The sequence below is a fragment of the Octopus bimaculoides genome, chromosome 11 (genome assembly GCF_046866305.1).
Source record: "Octopus bimaculoides isolate indiv1 chromosome 11, ASM4686630v1, whole genome shotgun sequence".
NCBI lineage: Eukaryota > Metazoa > Mollusca > Cephalopoda > Octopoda > Octopodidae > Octopus > Octopus bimaculoides.
In genome coordinates, this window is record NC_142938.1 from 75,263,893 (window position 1) to 75,288,892 (window position 25,000).

At 33.5% G+C, this 25,000-nt stretch overlaps 1 protein-coding gene across 25 annotated transcripts in view; it reads left to right on the top strand.

Moving 5' to 3' along the window:
* The window catches only part of LOC106875082 (serine/threonine-protein kinase BRSK2), a 316,142-nt gene that overhangs the window by 198,758 nt on the left and 92,384 nt on the right, over positions 1-25,000 (top strand). For 11 of the 25 annotated variants that reach the window (XM_089360366.1, XM_089360373.1, XM_089360367.1 and 8 more), the window contains exons 10-11: positions 479-523; positions 17,098-17,148. The exons of 9 other annotated variants lie outside the window; for them this stretch is intronic. In XM_089360366.1, the coding sequence (XP_089216492.1) occupies positions 479-523; positions 17,098-17,148 (96 nt within the window). The remainder of the gene's footprint in view (positions 1-478; positions 524-17,097; positions 17,149-25,000) is intronic. 5 more of the 25 variants (XM_089360368.1, XM_089360377.1, XM_089360384.1 and 2 more) reach the window with 2 other exon arrangements.

Below are 25,000 nucleotides of genomic sequence, written 5' to 3' on the forward strand. Positions count from 1 at the left end.
TTTTTTTTTGTTTGTTTCCAAAAGTATATCTCAAAATGCCAGCCCCACAATACTATATGCAAAGTTGAGCCTGTATTATATACTTTAATGCATTAAAAACTTTCTTCCGCTGACATTGGGGTACCTCAAATACATCCATTCATTTTTATGCCATCTAATAAACAGATGGTGACCTCTGTCATCGAACAGTTTATATCGAATTAGTAGTCACTAAATTCTGTTTAAACATTACAAGTTGACTTATGTAGAGGCTAATATGTATCTCTGTTGACTGTATAACACTGGTTAAAGCTTTTTTTTACATTAGGCAGACCATAGAAATTCTTTCAAAGGATTTTGTATCAACTGACTGAGCTGGTCAATTGCTACCACTACACTTCTTCATTACATTTGATATTGTCCCTGGTTGAGTATCTCCACTTTCTACATTCCTTGGTGTTTTAGAAGTCATTCATTGTTGTCACTGCATTTGTTCTAGGTGGAATATAGTCGGCAGTAAGTATCACAGAAGAAACCTCGCAAGGTAAATAGAAAGGGCAAACTTAACGAACTAACATTCCAGGTGTGGGCTGCATGGTTTTGAATATGGTTTCTGTTTTCATTAATCTAATGTTACTGAAAAATCAATCACTGCAATTAACTTTCCATCGAGCTCTCCAGAATGGTCTAAGTGACAGACAGGAATGCCATGAGAGTGGGGAGTGAGGGGTGCTTATATTACTGAGTCAGGCATGTTTGTGTTGCAACAATCTCATAAATTCTCTTAAGATAATTACGAAGCTGTAAACTTTTTTGTTTGTTTCTGGTGAACAAACACTTATTAATGGGATTCCACAGTATTCATCATCATACATAGGCGTAGAAGTGACTGTGTGGTAAGTAGCTTGCTTACCAACCACATGGTTCCGGGTTCAGTCCCACTGCGTGGCACCTTGGGCAAGTGTCTTCTACTATAGCCTCAGGCCGACCAAAGCCTTGTGAGTGGATTTGGTAGATGGAAACTGAAAGAAGCCCGTCGTATATATGTATATATATATATATATATATATATATATGTATGTGTGTGTGTTTGTGTGTCTGTGTTTGTTCCCCCCCCCACATCGCTTGACAACCGATGTTGGTGTGTTTCCATCCCCGTAACTTAGCAGTTTGGCAAAAAGAGACCGATAGAATAAGTACTAGGCTTACAAAGAATAAGTCCTGGGGTCGATTTGCTCGACTAAAGGCGGTGCTCCAGCATGGCCACAAGTCAAATGACTGAAACAAGTAAAAGAGTAAAGAGTATATATGTATGTATGTATGTATGTGTGTATGTATGTACATACATGCACTCATTTATCTCTTTAATCATTAACTTTCACAGGGAAACTGTTCACAGTGACTTTGAAGTTCCAGTTTGTTTATCTTTACAGTCTGATGAAGGTGAACAAGCTGAAACTTCAGCCATTTCCTCGTCAAAGTTAATAGACATGTTTTCTACTGAAAGTATTGAATAATCCATCAGGTTAATGCGAAATTGGTTTTATACATAACTTGACATAAAAAAGAAAACAAATGTTAATACACACACATGTGTGAATGTGTTTGTGTGTATATACACAGACATGTATGTACACACACACGCACACACATATGAAAGGGCATCCGGCCATAGAAACCATCCCAAAGCAGACAGTGGAGCTTGGTGCAGTCTTGTGACTTGACATTTCCTGTCAAACTATCCTACCCATGCCAGCATGGAGAATGGAAATATGATGATGATGATAATGTCGATGATGATGATGATGACTGGAATTTGGTGCAGCTTACCAGCCCTGGTCAAACCGTCCAACCATGCCAGCATGGACAACAGGTGTTAAATGATGATGATGGTATATATATATATGCATGTGTGTGTATATATATATATATATATATATATATATATATATATATCAACACCATTTGAGCATTGCCAGTACCACCGGACTGGCCCTCGTGCCAGTGGCATGTAAAAAGCACCCACTACACTCTCGGAGTGGTTGGCGTTAGGAAGGGCATCCAGCTGTAGAAACTCTGCCAGATCAGATTGGGGTCTGGTGTAGCCATCTGGTTCGCCAGTCCCCAGTCAAATCGTCCAACCCATGCTAGCATGGAAGGTGGACGTTAAATGATGATGATGACGATGATATATATATATATATATATATGTATATATATGAATGAATACATATGATACACACACTGGAATGGTTGCGTGTATGGCCCATTGCTCATGTGGCCATTGACTCTCATTCATTTAATATCTCACATAGTCTAGCAGTGATATATAACTTGCTGAATAGATTAATATTAATTTCTACATACAAATACGAGATGGAAGAAGTTGGGGAGGAACAAATCAAAAAAGAGAGAGAGAGAGAAAGAGGGAGAAAGAGAGAGAGAGAGAGAGAGAGAGAGAGAGAGAGAAAGAAAGAATGAGTGACAGATAGTGCATATCTTATAACACAGGGACTTTTCAAATACATATAATAATGAAATATTTATATCAATCATAAGGGCACAACAAATGTACCTGCCTGCTAGAAATAACAGTTGTGCCTTTATGATTGATACAAATTTCAATGCTGTTTTAGGCCTGCAACCACTTATATTATTGTTGTTGTTGTTATCAACTATTTATATTATCCTTGATAATAATAACAATCATAATATCTATATAAATATTCACTCTTGAATATTTGCTCCTTATAATAATGAAATAAATAGATTTATTCTTCTACTTAGCGTTTCTCTCTTCTGCATGTTTCTCAGTTGGTGTTGTATAAAGTCTAACATTTCTATCCTATCTTATACAGTGTCACTAACGTCAAGTTTGTTCAAGATGTTTCTGTGATTGAAGACTTACTAATTGAATGAGATATTTTTTGCGGTGTTTGTTTCCTCCTTTCTGTGTGGTCTCTATTCATTTCTTCCTTAACACAGTGCATCTCTATGCCTCTAGCACTAGAGGGGCTGTTTCTGAAATGAGCAGGGTTTCCCTCCATGGGATGGGAAATGTATTGGAACAGCCGTTGATTTACCTTGATGGTAGGGGGGTAATTTTACCAATAAAGGTCTACTCACACACTAGCTACATTTCATTTCTTTTTTTATTATCATTAGCCAAGTAGTTTATTAATTAGTTAATCAGTTGCTTAGTTAATTAGTTAACCAGTTGACTTATAATAATAAAATGTGAAATAAAATATAACCAGTGTGTGTATTAGAAGTAGCAAAATGATCCACCAAAAGAACGTTGATGTTTCAAAGTGATGATTAGAAAACTTATCACATTAATAATGGAGTCAGGTTTCCTCAGATAGATTTGTTGTGTGTTTGTTTGTTTGTGTACACAAAGCAAATAAAATCAGCATGGCCAAATGGTTTGAAAGTTTGCTTTGTAACCACAAAGTTCCCAGGTTCAATCCCTTTGCATGTTATCTTTGGAGAAATGTCTTTTACCAAGCCTTCCAAGTCAATTTGGGTTGATGGAAACTGCATGGAAGCCTATGTGTCGTCCCTATAATTTAATGATACAGCCTTGTCACATGCATTACACCATACTGATTCTAATTGGAGATTATGCTAAAGGCACTCATGTCTATGGAATACTCAGCCACTTATATACTAATTCAAGGAACAAGTGAATCCCATCACTGAAACTTACAGAGATTCCACTCCTATGCCTAATTATTTTCATTTTAAATTCCAAATCAAGTGATTTCTCTGTTTTTTGCTTGGTGAATTGGTAGATGGAACAATTTTCACGATGTCTTTGATTGTGGTTGTCAAACTGTGGAAGCTAAGGGAAATTCCTACAGTCTGAGTTTTGAAGTATCACTGATGCCAGTAAAACATGCAGTACTATAATTAAGGGTCACTGGCTCCCATACTGCATGCAGAAAAACCCTGGGTAGAACATGGGAAAATTTGTTTTCTTTTACCACATATAATTGTCATTGGCTGGTTGTATCAAAAGACGGTCATAAGTCAAAGAATGCCTATTCCTTATAAGGGAGTGTATCTCAACTCTTTCTTTTAATTTTTCTTGTTCGGTGTCCCACTTTGATTTTCAGAAGGAAAAAAAAAAATAAATAAAAAGAATCCACCCAACTTTGCATAGACAAAGTTTGTATGTTGCGTATCACCATCATTTTGATGTCCACTTTCCTATGCTTGCATGGGTCAGTCCAAGTTTATCGAGACAGATTTTCTACAACCAGAAGCCCTCCCTTTTGCCATCTCTCACCTGTTTTCAAGCAAGGTAATATTTCTCCATGGCCAGACATGTTTCTGCAGAGTATTAGAAATGAACGACACTGCTTGTATGACAGTGATACTCATTTACGGCTATCATGCAGGGAGACTCAAACATACACACCCATTTGCACATAGCTACATATACGTATGTATATATATATGTATGCATGCATGTATGTGCACACACACACACACACACACACACGATGATCTGTCAGTGTCCGTCTACCAATTCCACTCACAAGGCTTTGGTTGGCTTGAGGGCTATAGTAGAAGACACTTGCCCAAGGTGCCATGCAGTGGGACTGAACCCGGGACCATGTTGTTGGTAAGAAAACTTCTGAACTGCTCAGCCACACCTGCACATAAAATTGAGAACTTTTAATTAAAACTTTATTTCAAGTTTTGTTCACTTGTTACTTACTTATTTTCAACCTTTTGCCAAAAAAAAAAAAGAAAAAAAGAAAACAAAAGTTGAGGTGAAGGAGTGGCTGTGTGGTAAGTAGCTTGCTTACCAACCACATGCTTCCGGGTTCAGTCCCACTGCATGGCATCTTGGGCAAGTGTCTTCTACTATAGCCTCGGGCCGACCAAAGCCTTGTCAATGGATTTGGTAGACAGAAACTGAAAGAAGCCCATCGTATATATGTATATATATATATATGTATGTGTGTGTGTGTATGTGTTTGTGTGTCTGTGTTTGTTCCCCCAACATCGCTTGACAACCGATGCTGGTGTGTTTACGTCCCCGTAACTTAGCGGTTCGGCAAAAGAGACCGATAGAATAAGTACTAGGCTTCCAAAGAATAAGTCCTGGGGTCGATTTGCTCGACTAAAAGCTGTGCTCCAGCATGACCACAGTCAAAAGACTGAAACAAGTAAAAGAATAAAAGAGTATCCATCTTGAGGAACACTATTGTTAAGCTATTCACATTAGAAAGTATGTGCTGGAAGGTTTGGTAATGTTAGAATAGATCCAAGACCACTGATAGAAAATATTCTTGCAGAAGCAATACTACTTTTGGACTCCAGGCAAAAGGTCCTCTTTAAATTCAAGGGGTTTGCAAGTGGGTTCTTTTTCTTTTTACTAAGATACTCCAGTCCTCTCCTTAGCTATCCTGGTCCTGGACTGATGTCCTGGATAACCCTATATTTCTGAGGCCCTGACTAGATCTCTTTGGTAAAGGATGAAAATGCACATGTGTAGTTTGCAGAAGGGTGACAAGATTTTTGGATGTGCTTTGTTCAAAGATGCTTTTGGTTTGAAAGGTAGTCTTCTGGCAAGAATTTTGTCCACAGTTGGTGACTGTGTACTTGATATTTAAAAGGAGAGAGACTCATGAAGTTGAAAAGACATTGCCTTTCATCTTTTCAGTACCAGTTGCATACTGGGGTCAATCTAATCGACTACCCCCACCAAAAAAAAAAAAAAAATGTTGGGCCCTGTGTCTAGAGTAGAAAAGATATTTTCATTATCACGGTATAGATTTTATTTGATATTTACTTACATTTTTTTGGATTGACGCAACCTGTATCAATAATATACAGGTTTTAAGATGACTTATGAAGGAATAAAAAAATTGACTTTTTAAATTTTATTCTATTAAACTCTAATGAATATGAAATAAAAAAAAAACAAATGAAATTATTGCTATTGTAAAACAGATTTTATATGTTAAATATACTTAACATTAAATTATATTTCAAACTAATCATAATACATCTTCTAGATAATAATTTGTACAAAACTTTTTTAATGTTAATTTTTCCCTTTGTAAATACATTTTGAAAAAAGTGCTTAAACATAAATATTTTTAGTTATTGAAAATAAAATTTTATTATTCTTTTTCTGAGTAAAATATTTAACTATTGTTTTTTATTTGTATATAAATGCATCATAATTAAATAAGGAATGCATAAAAACATTTTGAAATGTTGTGTTTATTCACAACGATTTTTGCAAAATAGTAGCTATTATATGATACTTCATGCCTGGTTGATCTCCTGTGAACATTGCACCATTTTTCTGAGTGCAAAAAATATCAAATGAAAGTATTTAGAAACAATATCCAAGATATGAATAATTCTAAAGTTCATCTTATGTCCTTCAGTGTACTTTAATCCTTTAGCACTTAAGCCGACTATATCCAGCCACAATATTCTACCTGTTTTATCCTCAGATCAGCCAGATATGGCCTTTTGAACCTACCCTACAATGTCATTTTAAAAATATGCAATCACATCGTTGAAATCTTGGGGCTACAAGATAATTAATCATGCATTATAATGCATGATTAAGTCAAAACAATGTGAATAAATAAGCATTACTTTTGACAGAGTAATCCGAATGCTGAAGGGTTAATTCAGGAGGAAAAGTACCATAGCCATGTTAGAGCCTTTGATTCTTGGCTGAAGAAGTGATACTTCAAACCACACCACTGGTATTCTTATTGCTGCCCTCAACAGTGTCCGTATTGAGTCTCATGGGCAGTCTTCTGACCTTTTCTATCCAAAGAGAGGGGTCTTTTCTTAATCGAATATTTACATGCTATTATTTATTACTTTACCAATATGGTGAACTGGCAAAATTGTTGTGGCACCAGACAAAATCCTTAGCAGCATTTCATCTGCTTCTTTATATTCTGAGTTCAAATACCACTGAGATTGACTTGACCCTTTTCATCCTTTAGGGGTCAATAAAATAAGTACCTGTTAAGCACTGGGGGTGATGTAATCAACTTACTTCTCCCCTCAAAATTGTTGGCCTTGCGCCAAAACTAGAAAGAATTATTTTGTAGCTTTATCTACTTCGAGTTTCAATGTTTAAAAAAAAAAACCCAACAAATTATCTCAGATCTCTCGAAGCTTCTAAATTCTTCTAAATTCTGTATGTGTGTGTTTTTGTCTGTCTCTCTCTGTCTGTCTGTCTCTCTCTGTCTGTCTCTCTCCCTCTGTCTGTCTGTCTGTCTGTCTGTCTCTCATATATATATATAAATTGTGCGTGAGAAGACCCGGCAAGCCAAGTGAGATCGTTGCCAGTGCCCCTGGACTGGCTCTTGTGCGGGTGGCACATAAGATGTACCATCTTGAGCGTGACCGTTGCCAGTACCGCCCGACTGGCCTCCGTAGGATTTTTGAGCGAGATTGTTGCCAGTGCCCCTGGACTGGCTCTTGTGCGGGTGGCACGTAAAAGACACCATTTCGAGCGTGGCCGTTTTCGTGCGGGTGACACGTAAAAGCACCCACTACACTCTCTGAGTGGTTGGCGTTAGGAAGGGCATCCAGCTGTAGAAACTCTGCCAAATTAGATTGGAGCCTGGTGTAGCCATCCAGTTGCACCAGTCCTCAGTCAAATCGTCCAACCCATGCTAGCATGGAAAGCGGACATTAAACGATGATGATGATGATGATGATAAAAGAATGATATTATTTCTAAAAATAATAATAACAGCTAAATATTTATACACACACACACACACACACACACACACATATATACACATATATACATACATACACACACACACACACACTTCTTCATACTGTGTTGTCAGTAAGATATGAATGCAGTAATCCCTCGACTATCCTGGGTGTTACTCCCCCCCCCCCCCCGGCCGCAATAGGAGAAAATCCGCGAAGTAGAAACTACATACTGTATATATTTTAAAATTGTTTTTATAGTTTGTATATATATATATTTTATTATAAACACAAAACAACACCACAACAGAATTGATGTAAGCTTAAATAATAAACTGCAATAGGTGAACCGCAATAGATAAACTGCGATATGGCGTGGGATTTCTGTATTTTGAACTTTCTGATAAAATAAATATTTCAAAATAAAAATTTCAATTTGAAGTAATACTTCTAAAGAAATAATGAAAATCACCATATTTGATGGCCTATAGGACGCACCTTTTTTTTTTTACCTAAAAATGGCTTTAACCCCCACCCCCACCTCCATCTGCATCCAATCCACTCAATGTAGGCTCAAAACTCACTCAAAACGGTATGTGTGTTTACAAAATGTGTGCTGCCATCTATTGGTAAACAATTGCTTACAGTATGTTTATATCGAGTGTGGCTGCAATAAATTTTTTATAAAGTTAGCATAAAGTTATACAGGTTAATGAAGGAATTAAAACTTTATCTTAGTGGTAATTTATTCTACAAAAGTATAGCCTAGGCTAGGGTGCATCCTATGCACTTGTGTGTCTTATAGGCCATCATATACGGTAATTCAAAAGTTTTGCTGGAACATAGAATTATTATAGAAACAAATGTAATCATTATCAAGTAGAAATTGATACTTTATATTTCACTTTAGAGTTGAATAATCTCTCTAAATACTGCTACATCATGGAACCAAAGGCATTGGTATAGAAGCAAATAATATTTGGTTAACCATTTTTTTTTTTTCCCTAAGAAAGTCAGTGTTTTTAATTGGCACTTCAACAATATATCCAACTGTGTTTTTACTGCAAGCTGGAATTGAACTTGCATTTGTTTGTTTAAAGAATTAAGTGAACATTTGCATGACTTGGCTAATTCTTTGATTTGCTTTCTCTATTTGAAAATTAGCATTATCTGAATGTAAGAAAATACTACTAAATATTTTTGGAAAATTTCTTTGAGAAAAACTAAGAACCTGCTTAGTGCATGAAGTCTTGACATCGAGAAGAATTTGGTTGTGTTTGTGCAATCAAATTGCTTCCAAATTTCTTTTCTTTTTCCTCACTTTTTTCTATTTCCTTTTTATCTCTTTTTTTATTTATTTTACTCATTTCAACTGGCATTCATATCTCTATCAGTATTCTACATGTATATATTTTTGCTTTGTTTTTGTAAAATTGAAAAAAACAAAAAGAAATGTATTCACATGAAAATAAGAAATAAGTTATTAAAAAATGAAACGGTGGTATCATTGTCATCGTTATTGTTGTCATCATCATTGTTGTTGTCGTCGTCGTCATCGTCATTTTGTCATGCATTTCTCTATGCTTGCATGGGTGGGATGGAACTCATTGAGGCAGATTTTCTATGACTGGATGCTCTTCCTCTCACCAACCGTCACTTGTTTCCAGCCAAGGTTATGTTTCCCCATAGCTGGACATGTTTTTATGAAACATTGGAAATGAATGACACAGCTTGTATGATGGTGACTCTCGTTTACAACTGTCATGTGATATCAAAACAAAGAGACACAAACACTCTCTCTCTCTCTGTCATACACACACATATACACACACACACATATCTATGTTCTGTAAAGCATTGAATAACATATCTGTTTTCTACTCATTATTATTGTTTCTATTATTTGGCTTGTATTCCCCACACTAGCCTATCCCATGGTTGATACCCTGCATTATACTACACTGGATGCTGGGGTGGAGTATAGATCCCACAACTGTACCCTATCTTTGGTTATGTGCAATGCCTCACATTGCCCTTTTTGTGATATACGTATGTCATTGTTCAGTTTTGTTTCAAGATTCCTTGTCATTAGAGAAAGAGTTGGTTTCTAAACTAGATTCGAGGCTCCTTCATTGAAATTTCAACATCAACAACAGGGTTATGTATGTATGTATGTATGTATGTATGTATGTATGCATGTATGTATGTATGAATGTATGTATGTATGTATGAATGTATGTATCTTTTGCTGAACTGCTAAGTTACAGGGATGTAAACATGCCAACATCTGTTGTCAAGCGATGGTGGGGGGACAAGCACAGACACACAAACACACACACACACACACATATATTTGTACAAAGGGTTTCTTTCAGTTTCCATCTACCAAATCCGCTCACATGGCTTTGGTCGGCCCGAGGCTATAGTAGAAGACACTTGCCCAAGGTGCCATGCAGTGAGACTGAACCCAGAACCATGTGGTTGGGAAACAAGCATCTTACCACACACCCACACCTGTGCCTGCTTGTTCGTTCTTTCTTTCTACATGCACAGATATATATTTATATATCTATATGTATACATACACACACACCTATATGCATTTATCTCTCTCTCTATTTCTCTCTCTCTATTTCTCTCTCTCTCTCTCTCTCTCTCTCTCTATATATATATATATATATATATATATATATATATGTAAGAATAAGGGCAGGGAATCGTCAATTAGTAATAGAATTAATAATTAACAATTTTGCCAAGTAGTTCATTAATATCTTAACCGCGAAACGTTCATATCCAATTAACTAAAGGCAGGTTTGTTTTTGCTTTTCACTCTGGTTTTTTGTTCTATGTGTGCCATAAATATCGCCATCCATTTAGAGAAAAATTTGTAGTTTAGAATCAGTAGTTCTTTGACTGCTATTTCTAAATTTTCAGTATGTTGGAGAAGCAACTCAATGCTAATCCCTGTATATTTATATATATATGTATGTATGTATGTATGCTATGTAAGTATGTATATCTTTTTATTAGCTGTGAAGCTCATAACTGAATCAGAGTTCTAGAGTTTCACACTGAAATACACAGTAAACTTGTCTGAAGAGGATGATTCACTCTTTTGCTCTCAAACTTCATTGGTATCTGCAATCTTTCCCAAAAAAAGATGAATAACCAAATTTACATGCACACACACACACACACACATGCACTGGGTAGTATAGATATCCTTAGTCATGTGGCTAATGTGTCTGCTGATAAAAAAGTAGGAAAACAAATCTATTCGGCTATGATGTGTTATTTTAGAATTTAAGGGTTTTCTTTCGGCTTGTTACATCTAAGGGACAGCGTAACTGAGACAAGAATCATCCGATGTAAATATAGCGTGTAATTCATCCTTTGTTCTGATGAATCTGAATTCTGTTGTCCTCAAGGTGAAGCATCTTGCAAGTTGTGAAGATTCTTTGAAATATAAAATAAACATACATGCAGGCGTAAACATGGCTGTGTGGTAAGAAGCTTGCTTCACAACAACATGGTTCCGGGCTCAGTCCCACTGTGTGGCACCTTGGGCAAGTGTCTTCTACTATAGCCTCAGGCCGACCAAAGCCTTGTGAGTGGATTTGGTAGATGGAAACTGAAAGAAGCCCGTCGTATATATGTATATATATATATATATTTATGTGTGTGTATATGTTTGTGTGTCTATGTTTGTTCCCCCCACCATCGCTTGACAATAGATGTTGGTTGTGTTTACATCTCTGTAACTTAGCAGTTCAGCAAAAGAGCCCGATAGAATAAGTACTAGGCTTACAAAGAATAAGTCCTGGGGTCGATTTGTCCGACTAAAGGTGGTGCTCCAGCATGGCCACAGTCAAATGACTGAAACAAGCAAAAGAATAAAAGAACATGCATATATACATATATGTTATGTGGATGTGTGTGTCTATATATATGTATACATACAGACATGTATATGTATATATGTGTATATATATATATATATATATAGGTACTTTATATCCACATATATATATGTAATGTATATATATATATATATATATATATATATATATATATATATACGTATATGTTTACATATGTATATATATATGTGTGTGTATCTATATATATATATATATATATATATGTGTGTGTGTGTGTGTGTGTATATATATATATATATATATAGATAGATAGATAGATAGATAGATAGATAGATACATAGATACATATATATATATATATATATCATCATCATCATCATCATCGTTTAACGTCCGCTTTCCATGCTAGCATGGGTTGGACGATTTGACTGAGGACTGGTGAAACCGGATGGCAACACCAGGCTCCAATCTAATTTGGCAAAGTTTCTACAGCTGGATGCCCTTCCTAACGCCAACCACTCAGAGAGTGTAGTGGGTACTTTTACGTGTCACCCGCACAAAAACGGCCACGCTCAAAATGGTATCTTTTATGTGCCACCCGCACAAGCCAGTCCAGGGGCACTGGCAACGATCTCACTCGAAAATCCTACGGGAGCCAGTCAGGCGGTACTGGCAACGGCCATGCTCAAAATGGTGCATCTCATGTGCCACCCGCACAAGAGCCAGTCCAGGGGCACTGGCAACGATCTTACTTGGCTTGCCGGGTCTTCTCACGCACAGCACATTTCCAAAGGTCTCGGTCAGTAGTCATCGCCTCGGTGAGGCCCAATGTACGAAGGTCTTGCCTCACCACCTCAGCCCAGGTCTTCCTGGGCCTACCTCTTCCATGGGTTCCCTCAACTGTTAGGGTGTGGCACTTTTTCACGCAGCTATCCTCATCCATTCTCACCACATGTCCATACCAGCGCAATCGTCTCTCTTGCACACCACAACTGATGCTTATATATATACACACACATACACACACACACACACACACACACACACACAAATATAAATACACATACACACATATGTGCAGAATGGTTATTTGCGCTGCATACAAAAAAATTTATTCTTTATATGTTCTGGCAGATTCAAAAGCAAAGTATGCTAGTTGTTGTTGTATAAATCACAGGAGAACACACTGTCATTGAAACAGGGAGAATTTGTCCTCTTGTGACCAACACAACAACCACTAGCATATTTTGTGTCTAAATCTGCTGCAACGTATTAAGATTGAATATGCAAATCATCATTATATGTGTACATGAGTATATAGTCATATATATGTGTACACACACAATCACACACTCATACACCCCCCACACACAGATAAACACACACACACTCACACACACATAATTCAGTTGAATTCATTTTATGTTTTCTCTTTATGCTGCTGATATTTTTCTTTATGTGTGTAGCAGTGATTGTTTCCATAGAAACAATGTCAAACCGGTTCATTTACTTTCATTTCATTCTTTGGTATTCCATTTCCTGCTTATACTATATCAGTTTGTTTTGTATACGTTATTCAGTCATATCAAATTCTATCGTTTATCACCACTCTAAATATTATATTTTTTCCCCATTTTTTGTGCGTGATATCATTCACTATTTTAACATTTGAGATCACGCAAGCATCATACTATAAATAACCTACTATCTTTAAAAATATTTCACTATAGGTGCATGCGTGGCTGTGTGGTAAAAATCTTGCTTCGCAACCACATGGTTTTGGGTTCAGTCCCACTATGTGGCACCTTGGGCAAGTGTCTTCTACTATAACTTAGGGCTAACCAAAGCCTTGTAAGTGGATTTGGCAGACGGAAACTGAAAGAAGCCTGTTGTATATATATATATATATATATATATATATAAAATCAAAATTTAAAGCAAACAGAAAATGGAGAAATATTGATGAACAACAATTGTCTTACATCAATTATTATTTATTAATTCAATACAAATAAACTGCATCCCATAACTTCCTGTCTTCTCACCAGTTTTTGAGGCTCTGAAAAATTTTAAGGGTCATGGATGCAACCCTTCCTTTGCTGAATAAGTGGTAAAAGGGAAGACAGAAAGGATCTTGTTCATGAGATGAGGTGCTGCATCATGATGGTGAAATGTGGAAGTTGAATATGGAAGACGTGCAGAGGCTAGAGAGAAATGTGTCAAATATATGTTACTTGCTTAAGCTCTTTGCTCCATATGGAATATAGGCCATTGAGGACTTTTCTCCACTGTTCACTGTTATGGGCTGTTGTTAAGTCCCAAGTCTTGTTGGTTTTGAATTGTCATCAGTGCTTCTAAAACTTTGATTTTTCTAGGTAGAGGTGCTGACTGTATGCAAGAGGTGTTCCATATTAGTCTGGCCTCTCTCCTTTGACTTGTCCAGCATGTATATCTGTGTGTGTATGTGTGTGTGTGTGTGAGTGAACAAATAAATAGAAGCAGTATTTAAAACATATATTTGGAATTGTATTTATTGAATGATACATTGACTTAGCTCCTCCCATTATTTAACGTTCCGTGAAACCATTAATGTCAAATGCCTGATGAAACAGATACATGGAATAAAGGCATACTCATGATCTGTAAATATACTATGAATAATATTTAACAATATCCTATGGCTGTGTGGATATAGTTGCATTTAACAGAATAAGCTGAATGCTAAAGGGTTAAGCGGAATCTTAATGACACCAATCTCACCAGTCTGAGAAGCCCTACAGAGGTCACGTGCACTGTCTCTTTCTCCAAATGCAGCAAGTTAAGAAAAAAGACAACAACAACAACAAACAAACACCTGCCAAGGATTTAGTAAAAACCAAACAATTATGGGATTACTATGGAAAAGAGTATATAAGTTATTATCATGAAATCTGATATTTGCCAAGGGGCTTCTTATTGTATATTGGTAATTACACCGAGGTGTTAACAAAGGAAACACAGGTTTGTTCCTCAAAAGGCACTTTTTATTGACTTTTGCATTGTCATTGTATGAAAGTGCAAAGATACTTGGTTTTAAAAATATAATATTATATATGCCATGTTTCCAAATGAATCCTAGATTCATATATCATTGACAGGAAATAGAATATAATTTCAATTACAATCACAAGAATTTTGGGAAATGTTGATTAGAATCTGTCCAATCATGTGTGAAATATACATTCAGATATCTTGAGTTTAGATGTTTGGGTTAGGAAGGAGGAGGAAGAGGAGGAGGAATAGTGTAGTAGATTTGTTATCTTTCATATGATAGTCTTTCTTAATAGCAAGCTGCCTGATGTAAAAGCATCTGGGTTTTTTTTTTTTTTTTTTTACCTGTTTAGAAAGTATTCAATTTTCAAATTAAACATTTTACCATGATTTCCTTTGAGTACTTTTTGTTAAGTTAATGTTTCAAATATTTAACCCTTTTATTACCTTATATCTGTAGATCATTATCAACGCCTCCATCACCACCATTACCTCCTGTGTGTGTGTGTGTGTGTATATGCACATGTTTGTAAGTGTTTACAGTTTGTGCTTACATGCATGAAAAATTGCCGAGTTATGAACTGTTATTCTCTGTTGTCCCTTTCCCTGTCACCCTGCTTAGTATGAAAACTCCTGTGCTTAAGAGCAGGTAAGGATTGGTGATAGGAAGGCCATCTGGCTGTAAAAACAATGCCTCAACAATGTGTATTCATCTAACTCATACTAGCATGGTAAAACAGACATACAAAAATCTCTAATCGATGAAGAGTTCTTATAAGCATAATTATTTTATTTGTCTTAACTTCTAATTAGTTTTTATCAAATAATGACTTATAGTATCAATATGATTGATTGAAAAGAATAATGAATTTCTATTAGATTATTGTTGTAGTTTGACTCCAGGTCTTCCCTGATTAAGCAGACCAGCGATCAATGACTCTCTAGCCATGACCATCTTGTCTTGTTTGAGGTAGACTGTACTTCAGACTACATTATCCAATATGTGTTTTTTTTTTTGAATGTCAGTAGTGTTTTGTTTTAGGGAGAGTCGGTTGCTATTTCTAGCAGACAAAGTGGTGATGTAGAATTTCCGTTTGGCTCAGGTTGTATTAGGTTTTTGAATATGACATGAAGGAGATGAAGGTTAAATTTCATTATAGAATGTGTATAACAGTCTATCACAGCTAATGTTCCTATATATACATATTGTTGATGAACCAGGGAGTGTAGAATAAAGTGCCCTGATCAGAAAGCAGATGGCTTTGATTTACAAACTATAGGCTTGTTAGTCAAATTAGTGCCTTCTCGATTAAGCTATTTCACTTTTACAGTTTATATATGCAATAATTTACACACACAAAAAAAAATATATACATGCTCATAAACATTCATACTGTTTCACATGCATGTTATGAATTTATATCATTTTCAAGATTATTTATTATTTGGAAAACTTTCTAATTTAATTTATTCTTAATTAAACTTTTTCTTCATTTTACTTTCTTATTTAAAAAAAAAAAATTATTAATTAAATTTTTTTCTTTATTTCTTTTATACTTTTTTTTATATGCCATCATCTTCATTTTGCTATCTGCTTAATCAGATTTTTCCTTAATTGTCACCAAATTATCGAACCCAGTTTAATCTTTGGAATAAAATATATTATTTTTCCATTGAAAGCTAGATTCTTTTTCATAAAAATTAGTCAGAAAATGCAATGTTTATAACAGTAATTCTCCTCTATTAATAATTATTATTCTTTATCTCTCTGAAATACACATTTGAAATTTCATATATTTAAACATTTAATAGTTACTCACGATTTGAAATGAAAAAAATATCTTCTGACCCAAAGTAATCCATGAGATTAAAATTAAAAAAATAGATTAAACATTTATTCTATATAGCTGGAGTTTAAGATTGGTAACTTTGGAAATGCTCCAGGACTGTTTCTTCTTTATTAAAAAAAAAAACCCCAAAACAACGAATAAATCTTTCATAATTACATGAAAACATAGGAGTTGCCTAAAAATTGTTTTCTTTTATTTGCTCACATGAAAGATATCATGAAACAAACTGTTTTTCTTCTTCTTATTCAACACAAACTTAATCTTACGTTCATTCATTAGTACTGACTGTTTTGAAAAATGTATCTTTTTTTTAAAATTTATTTTTAATTAGGCAATTAAATAAGATATGAATAAGAAATACACAGGAAAGTGACTAACAATCGTAAATAAAGAATACAGAATATACATCCATTTAAATAAGACAAAATATCTTTAAATATTTGGACGAGGAGAATAAATATATTTTCATTTAGATTCCCATATTGTGGTATTTTCAAGCTCATGCTGTCATATAAATGCGAAAAAAAAAAAGAGAAAGAATAATATTTAAAAAAAAAAATCAATGCAAAATATTTTATTTACTTGTTGGAAATTTTTGTTACATGGGTAAGTCATATTTTTCTCCCATTTAGACTGCAGATAAATCGTAGATCACAATTACTGTCTGCGATTGGGGTGACAAGGTAAGTTGCATATTGCTTATCAACTCGGTGTGATATTCTCTTTTGTGTGAACTTGTCATTTCTGTGGACTAACAATTCACTTGCCATTTGAATTGCCATTCTCAGAACTGATACAGTTCATACTTAGAACTCAAATCATATAAGCTCGCATTCGGTATCAACAAAGAGTGTTTTAATTTTAGTGCTAAAAATAGAACTGAATTATGATTTAAAAAAAAAAAAAAAAAAAAAGCAGGTAAAAATTCAGCTAATAAGGTGGATGTGAACGATCCTCGAAATTTTGAGCCATTTACATTTGTGGTAATAATTATTATTTCGTAAATTGTTAATTTCCAAAATTTGTGCTTTGTTAAGCACAGAACAATTTGATTTGTTATTCAGTAAACCAGCATGTAATCAAGGCTACTGTTTTTGGGTCAATATTCTGTTTGTATGCCTTGCTTAGCCTATAACACCACATTGATACAGCAGAACAAATACATACAGATGTGTACATATATATATGTATATATACATATGTGTGTGTGTGCGTGTGTGTGTGTATATATATATATATATATATATATATATATATATATATATATATATATATATATTTATAGATATAGATATATATATATATATATACATACACACACACATACATGCACATATATATATATATGTATATGCATATATGTATATATATATATATATATATATATATATTCATATACATACATTTATATATGTATATATATATATATATATATATATATATATATATATATATATATATATATGTATATGCATAAGCATATACATATGTATAAGTGTATGCATGTATATGTACATATTATATGAATATCTGACTGCGAAAATATATACTATTATTATACTGAGATATCTGCTAGATATATAAATACACTTTCACACAATGGAAAGACTAATTTCATAAATTTCATATACACTGATGTGTATATTATATATATATATATTTATGATAGATATATCAACACACATACACACATACATACATACACACACACACACATACATACATACATACATACACCCATACATACAACACATACATACACACACAAATACATACATACACACAAATAAATACATTCATACTTACATACATACATGCGTACATGCATTCACGCATCTACTTTCCTTCACTCTCTTGTAATCTCTTTAACACTCACATATTGTAAAAGGGTTTTCAAGAAATTAATGTCTAGAAGAAATACGAAAATTCTAGGAATATTTCATTAAAGCTGTTAATAACCTCCACAAAGAAATCAAAAACGGTTTTTCTTCAAATGCTAAGTTCTTTGGCCTTAAGCTAGTTCCCTCCTTACATAGTCATTGCTTATTTTGTAATCATTCAGCTACATTACATATGCATTACACTTTACATTATATGTGAACTCAACGAAGCATATTTTATATTACAAAGATTTTTGAGACTAACCTGCCTGAGACAGCTCAGGTTCTATCATATAAATTCCTTACAGATGTTTTACAGCAATCTACAGTAAAACCTTCCATCAAAATTTCATGTTAATTTATGTTCTAAACACTAAGCTCGATAATGACAAAATTATTTTGCTAAGTTCTGCATCATTTTCAAAATTAATTGAAACACAGGTAGTGTATTTCAACAGAAATATGGTAATGAAAGGCTTAAAGAATGGTAATTTGCCCATAAGTGAAAATTCTTGCATAAACACAGAAACCATGTTTGTTTGGTATAAAATGGTTCATCGTTATTTAAATTAAAAAAAATTTTTTTTTGTAATTCATTATTAAGCAGTCTTTAGAACTTCTTTGCATTCTAATATTTGTTTAGAATTCAGAGAAATTCTAAAACCTTGTTTCTAAATCAGTAAGATATTATTATTATTATTATTATTATTTATTTATTTTTTTTTGAAGCATAGAAACAGGATTGCTGTTAACAAACTGAAAAATTGTGTTGGAGACATCATCCTGCATAAAATGTTTTAATTTATTTCTTTTAATGTGGGATTCATTTAAAACAAACAAACAAATCATTCATTTTAAAAGATTGAGTGTTTTATGTTGTAGCATTTTAAGGAAGACACACTGGGTGGGGGGAGGGGTTCCACATTGCTTTCCTTAGGCAGCCAGAGAATCTACAATTAGGAGAAAGATTAAATGGAATTTATAAAATTCATAAAATAGCTTCAACTGACATTAAAAACCAGGTTGTGAACAACTAACCAGGAACTTGCTTTCTACTTTCCAATATTTATCTAAACTCGAATAAGATGAAGAATATTTAAAAAAAAAATTACTGCTTTTCCATTTCTCATTGAGGTAATCATTCTTTTGTCTGAGGTAATCATTCTTTTGTCAAGTCCAAAGTATTAGATTGCTTTATTTTAATTATTTTTCCTTCACTGCAATTGTCTTTCCGGTTGATTTAGTTGTCCAGTATCGATATCTATGTCACTTCTGTCTTCTGTACTTCTTCATGTCCATTACCTTTGATAGAAATCTACCATTATTGAGAGAAAAATATTCTTCAGTTAATATGCGGAATATAATATATAGTTTCTTGTTTGAAGTGAAATCAATTACATGTGAACTCTAATTTTATTTTATTCTGTGTTCATCATGTTATCCTCTTCTCAGTTTGTTCTCCTCTGTGACTCTCTCCTCATGTATCATTGAACAATGCTTCTAATGACACATTCCTAAAGGGTTGATTATGTAAGGCCCATTTAATTTGTGTTGTTGTTTAGCCCCAAGTCAGCTTGAGTCAAAAGGTATTCCATCCAGAACCACCTTCTCTTTTGGTGGATATCTCAGAATAAATGATCTAAGATATCCTTCCCTTTTTTCAAGTTTGTTGGGTGTAATTTGAGAGAGATTTGACTGCAATTTCTTGTAGGCTGAATGACTGTGCAGAAGTTTTCCTCTTTCTCAAAAGCAATCTTTCTACTAAATCTAAATGCTTATTTAAGGGTCCACATCTTGTATTCAAAGTAGAAATTCACTTTTGTCATGACAATGGCTTTGCAGTATTTTTCATCTCATTTTACATGAATAATTTTTTATTTACCTAATTTGCAAGACTTAATTAAAACAATAATAGTATATTGGAATTCTCCGCGACACATTTTAAATGTTTGTTAGTTTTATTTATATTTTGCACGTATAATATTTTATAAACAATTCCCGATTGCATTGTCAATTTCAAGATAGAAATCTCTGCTTAGATTTTTTTTATTTAATAACTTAGTCAGAGAAGGTAGAGCAGCACTCTCAACCATTTCCAGAGCAATGGATGAGGTGGGGATGCTGTTCTTAGACCACAGATTTGTTCTGAGTGGTTGCAACGGAGCACATCCTGGGGAAGAAACCAAAGGGTAAACTAAGTAATGGATTAAGTTAATCTTCAGAGAATAGGACTGCCCCCTCCACCCTCTGACAAGCTTCTACACTGTTGCCTTCTATTAAAATTTTTCTTTAAAAACTTTGCAACTATGGTAGAAAACTACTTCACAAGGTGGGTGTTGCACAACTTGAAACCACAAAGCAGATTTCTTAAATGTTGATATGTTATGAAATACCTTAATTGAAAGATAAATATTCAAAGACAAATATTTTTATATTGGATTTCAAAGAAATGCTGATTCCTTTTTTGGGATGATTTCTTTGATTTCATAATTTGTGACAAGTTGATTTCTTTAGGTACTTATGTTAACCTTTACTCAAATCCAACATTAATTTCTTGATAACCTAACACTTACATATGTGTATGTGTTTATAAAACACGCATACACTCACAGACAAGTCTCATGATTGGCATAGATTTAAATGTAACAAAACAAATTGACAGATTTGTCATTGGTTGATAAAATGAGCAAACTCAAGCATGTTGCTCAATTTTTTATCAGTTTTCATTAACCTAAACAAGCTATTGATCAACGAGATAAAGACCCTACAAGAAATTAAAAATAAACTTTGTAAGACATAAATTATAACAACAGAAACATGTTTGTACTAAATTTATTAAAAATAAATCTTAAGATATCATCTAAGCTGTTAGTAACATATTCAAACATATAATCGCCAGAAGCCAATCACACTTGTAACATTTATTAGAGGCTCAACAGATTAAACAAAGCAGATTTTGGAATGTTGTTCAATGTATTCCATAAATCCAGAAATATCAGTGGTACACTAAGTTGAATATTTTTTTTATTTAAACATATATAGCATAAAGGTTTAAATCTAAATATGTAAATGTGTCTATAGTTAAATGAAGTTGAATTTTTCATTTAAATATATGTAAATAAGCTGCAATCAACACCCCCTTCCTAAACAAGCATATGACACTACTAAAGTAGTTGACCTGAAGACAATTAGTCTGTAAGACATGTCTAGGTAGATGTATATGACCACATCTGGTCATGTAATAATTAATATTGCATATGGTTTAGCACTTCTACTCATGTAAATATATTTCATTAACTCATTTAGACTATTCATGAGATGTCTTAGCTGACAGATAATTTTTTTGTTAATAGTGTTGAACCTTCTAGTAATCTCTGAAATCATTTTGAAATCTGTATATATATATATATATATATATATATATATATATATATTACTATGACGTGGCGATTTAACAATCTGTTCAGTTATATCATTTCACATTTTCAATTATTTTTATTCAGTATCAAAACGATAGTTGGTTCTGTTATCACATTGAATCTTTACATGCTCCATGAGTTTTGACGTGCACAATTAAGCGATATCATTGCTATGCCTAATTCAAGCCTTTACACATTCTCCATTTTTGCCCTTTAATAATAATAATAATAAAAACTTGATTAAACAAATATAAATAACTTTAAACGGTTATTCATCAGATTTTGTAAAAAAAAGGAATGAAATAAAACAAATTGCTTAAAAATATTGGTTTCAAATTTTGGCACAAGGCCGGCAAAATTGCTTAAACATACGATTCAATGTGGTAATAGCCAGCTTGAGAGAACAAAATCCTTTTTAAATGTTAGCAGACAGGATCTCAATGGCACTGTTGTGCAATATTTATATGTAAAACACATTTTTCAAACTGAAATAGTTCTTTCTCAAGTTTGCTTGTTATCAACATTGATAACATTTGAAAAGAAATTTAATATGATAAATTAATTTGTAAACTTATCAACACAAATCCTTTTTATATATAAAATACTAATGTCTTCATTTTTAAGCTAGGAGGTTCTACACAAAAAATACAAATAGAACTTGGCTCGTAGTACAAGTAGTGTTTTTTTTTTTCTTCTGAAATATCTAAACTATCTTGAAATATACTTTTAAGTATACTTCTAAATTCTTAGAAGCAAAAATCTTAGAAGGAAGTCAATGTATAATATTTTTTTTGTAAAAATAATACTTTGAGATTTCACCCTCAGTCGGACATATTTGTCCACATCCACAAAATAAAATGCCTCATGTCACTCTGTAAAGTAAATTTCGACTTTGCATGCTGCAATTTCAAAGCAGTAAGTGTGCTTGTGCCGCATGTTAATATATTTGTTAAAACATACGCGCTTTGATTTTTTTTTTTTTTTTCGTTGTTTGAGCACCTAAAAAGTGTTTACTGCTGTGATGTTTTCATCTAAACATCCATCTTGTCTGACCTTGACGAGAAAAACATTTGAAAAAAAAAAAAAAAAAGTTAAAAAAATAGCAATTACGTTTGCATCCTTTGCTTGCAAAAAAATTAAAAGAAAGTTTCAAAAAAAAAAAAAGAAGATATTGACCAACAAGAAATTTAGCTTGCTTAGTATTCTGCCTGGCAAGCAAATCGTAGCTTAATTGTAGCCTCAGATAGCCAAATGGGATACCATTTTGGTTCTGTTTTATAGCTGCATTCAACTTTAAGAAATTATGTTCTGTAAAAATTGTCTTTGGTAGTTTGATAGTTGAAACTGCAGTCCAACTATCTCTCTTCTCTTTCCTGTTTATGTTAAGCTTTCTTTCTTGTCACATTTCCTTTCTTATCACAGGTTATCTGAAGAGCAAACACACACACACACACACACACACACACACACACACACACACACACACACACACAAACAGACATGCCAAACCCTACTGAATACAAGACTGCATTATATGTCAATGTCTTTGAGCACACACAAACACACGCACATACAAACACACACATACACATCTCTGTGTGTCTACATATGTATGTATATGCATGTGTGAGTATTTATATTTAAGTATATATGTCTGTATGTATAGGTATCATATACATACACATGCACCTATACATATAGACAGACATATATATATGTATATATATATATATATATATATATATATATATATATATATATATATATACATTATATACATAAGTACATAATATATATATATATATATATATATATATATATATATATATATACTTATATATATATGTGTATGTGTATATAAACATATACATACATTCACATACACATGTATGTGTACATATATATATATATATATATATATATATATATATATATATATATATACATATATAATTTATGTGTGCGTGTGTGTGTGTATACATATATATATATATATATATATATATATATGCATAAAATATGAGTGTTTCTGTGTATGATATGTCGATATGTGTATAAGTGTCTAGTGGGTGCTGTGGAACAGGAGATAATTTCTTGGTAAATCAGGTTTACAACCTAATTTCAATGTCCAGTTGAAGACATTACATTTCATTTTGTATCCCTAAAACCTTTCAGAAGCTCATAAATGCAACAAATCCCAGACGCCTCTAATCACAATTAGCCTCACACATAAACAGAAAATGCAAAAAGTAAATCGCTTCATCCACAGTGTATTGTGACACTGTTGTATCTAGTTAAATTTGGAAATGGGTACGCTACATTCAACATGTATGTATGCAGCATGAATGTATGTATGTATGTATGTATGTATGTATGTATGTATGTATGTATGCCATTATTCAGTTTATTTCAAGATTTCTTGCCAATAGAGAAAGAACTGGTTTCTAACCTAGATCCATTGGAATTTCAACATCAGCAACAGGGTATTTTTGTTTGTTTGTTTCTATGTATGTATATGTGCAGATTTGTATGTTTTGCTTTATGTATGTATTCTCATGCATATAGTTGCCTATCTAGACATGCGCATATATATACTTAAATGATAAACTTCTGGAAAGTTTTACAGATTTTTACATTTCCAGTGATGGACTGGATTTGTAGTCTTCGAATTAGCTTTCTCCTTTCTGGTTTTGAGAAGACTAATTTCTCAAGATTGGTATTTAGGCAATGTGTTACATATCCCAGTACCCCATTGATTACTGGTATAAACCTGAACTTGCAATCTGTATAGAGTAACTGCAGATTTCTCAATAGTTCAGCATAGGTGTTCTCTTTTTCACTGATCTTCAGCTTTATGTATGTATGTATGTATGTATGCATGAGCATGTATGTATGCATGCATGTATGTATGCATGTATGTATATATGTATGTATGTGTGTATGTATGTATGCATGCATGCATGTATGTATGCATGCATGCATGCATGAATGTATGTATGCACCCATCCTCATAATCATTACCATCATTTTAATGTCAACTTCCCCATGCATGTATGGACTGGCCAGAGTTTATTGAAACAGATTTTCTATGGATGGATGCTCTTCCTGTTACTAACCTTCATGAGATCTTACTCCATAGCCAGATATACAAGAGATGAACGACACTCATTTACAAATATCACATGATATCAAGCCATAGAGACACACAGACACATACACACATATGCACCTAGAAC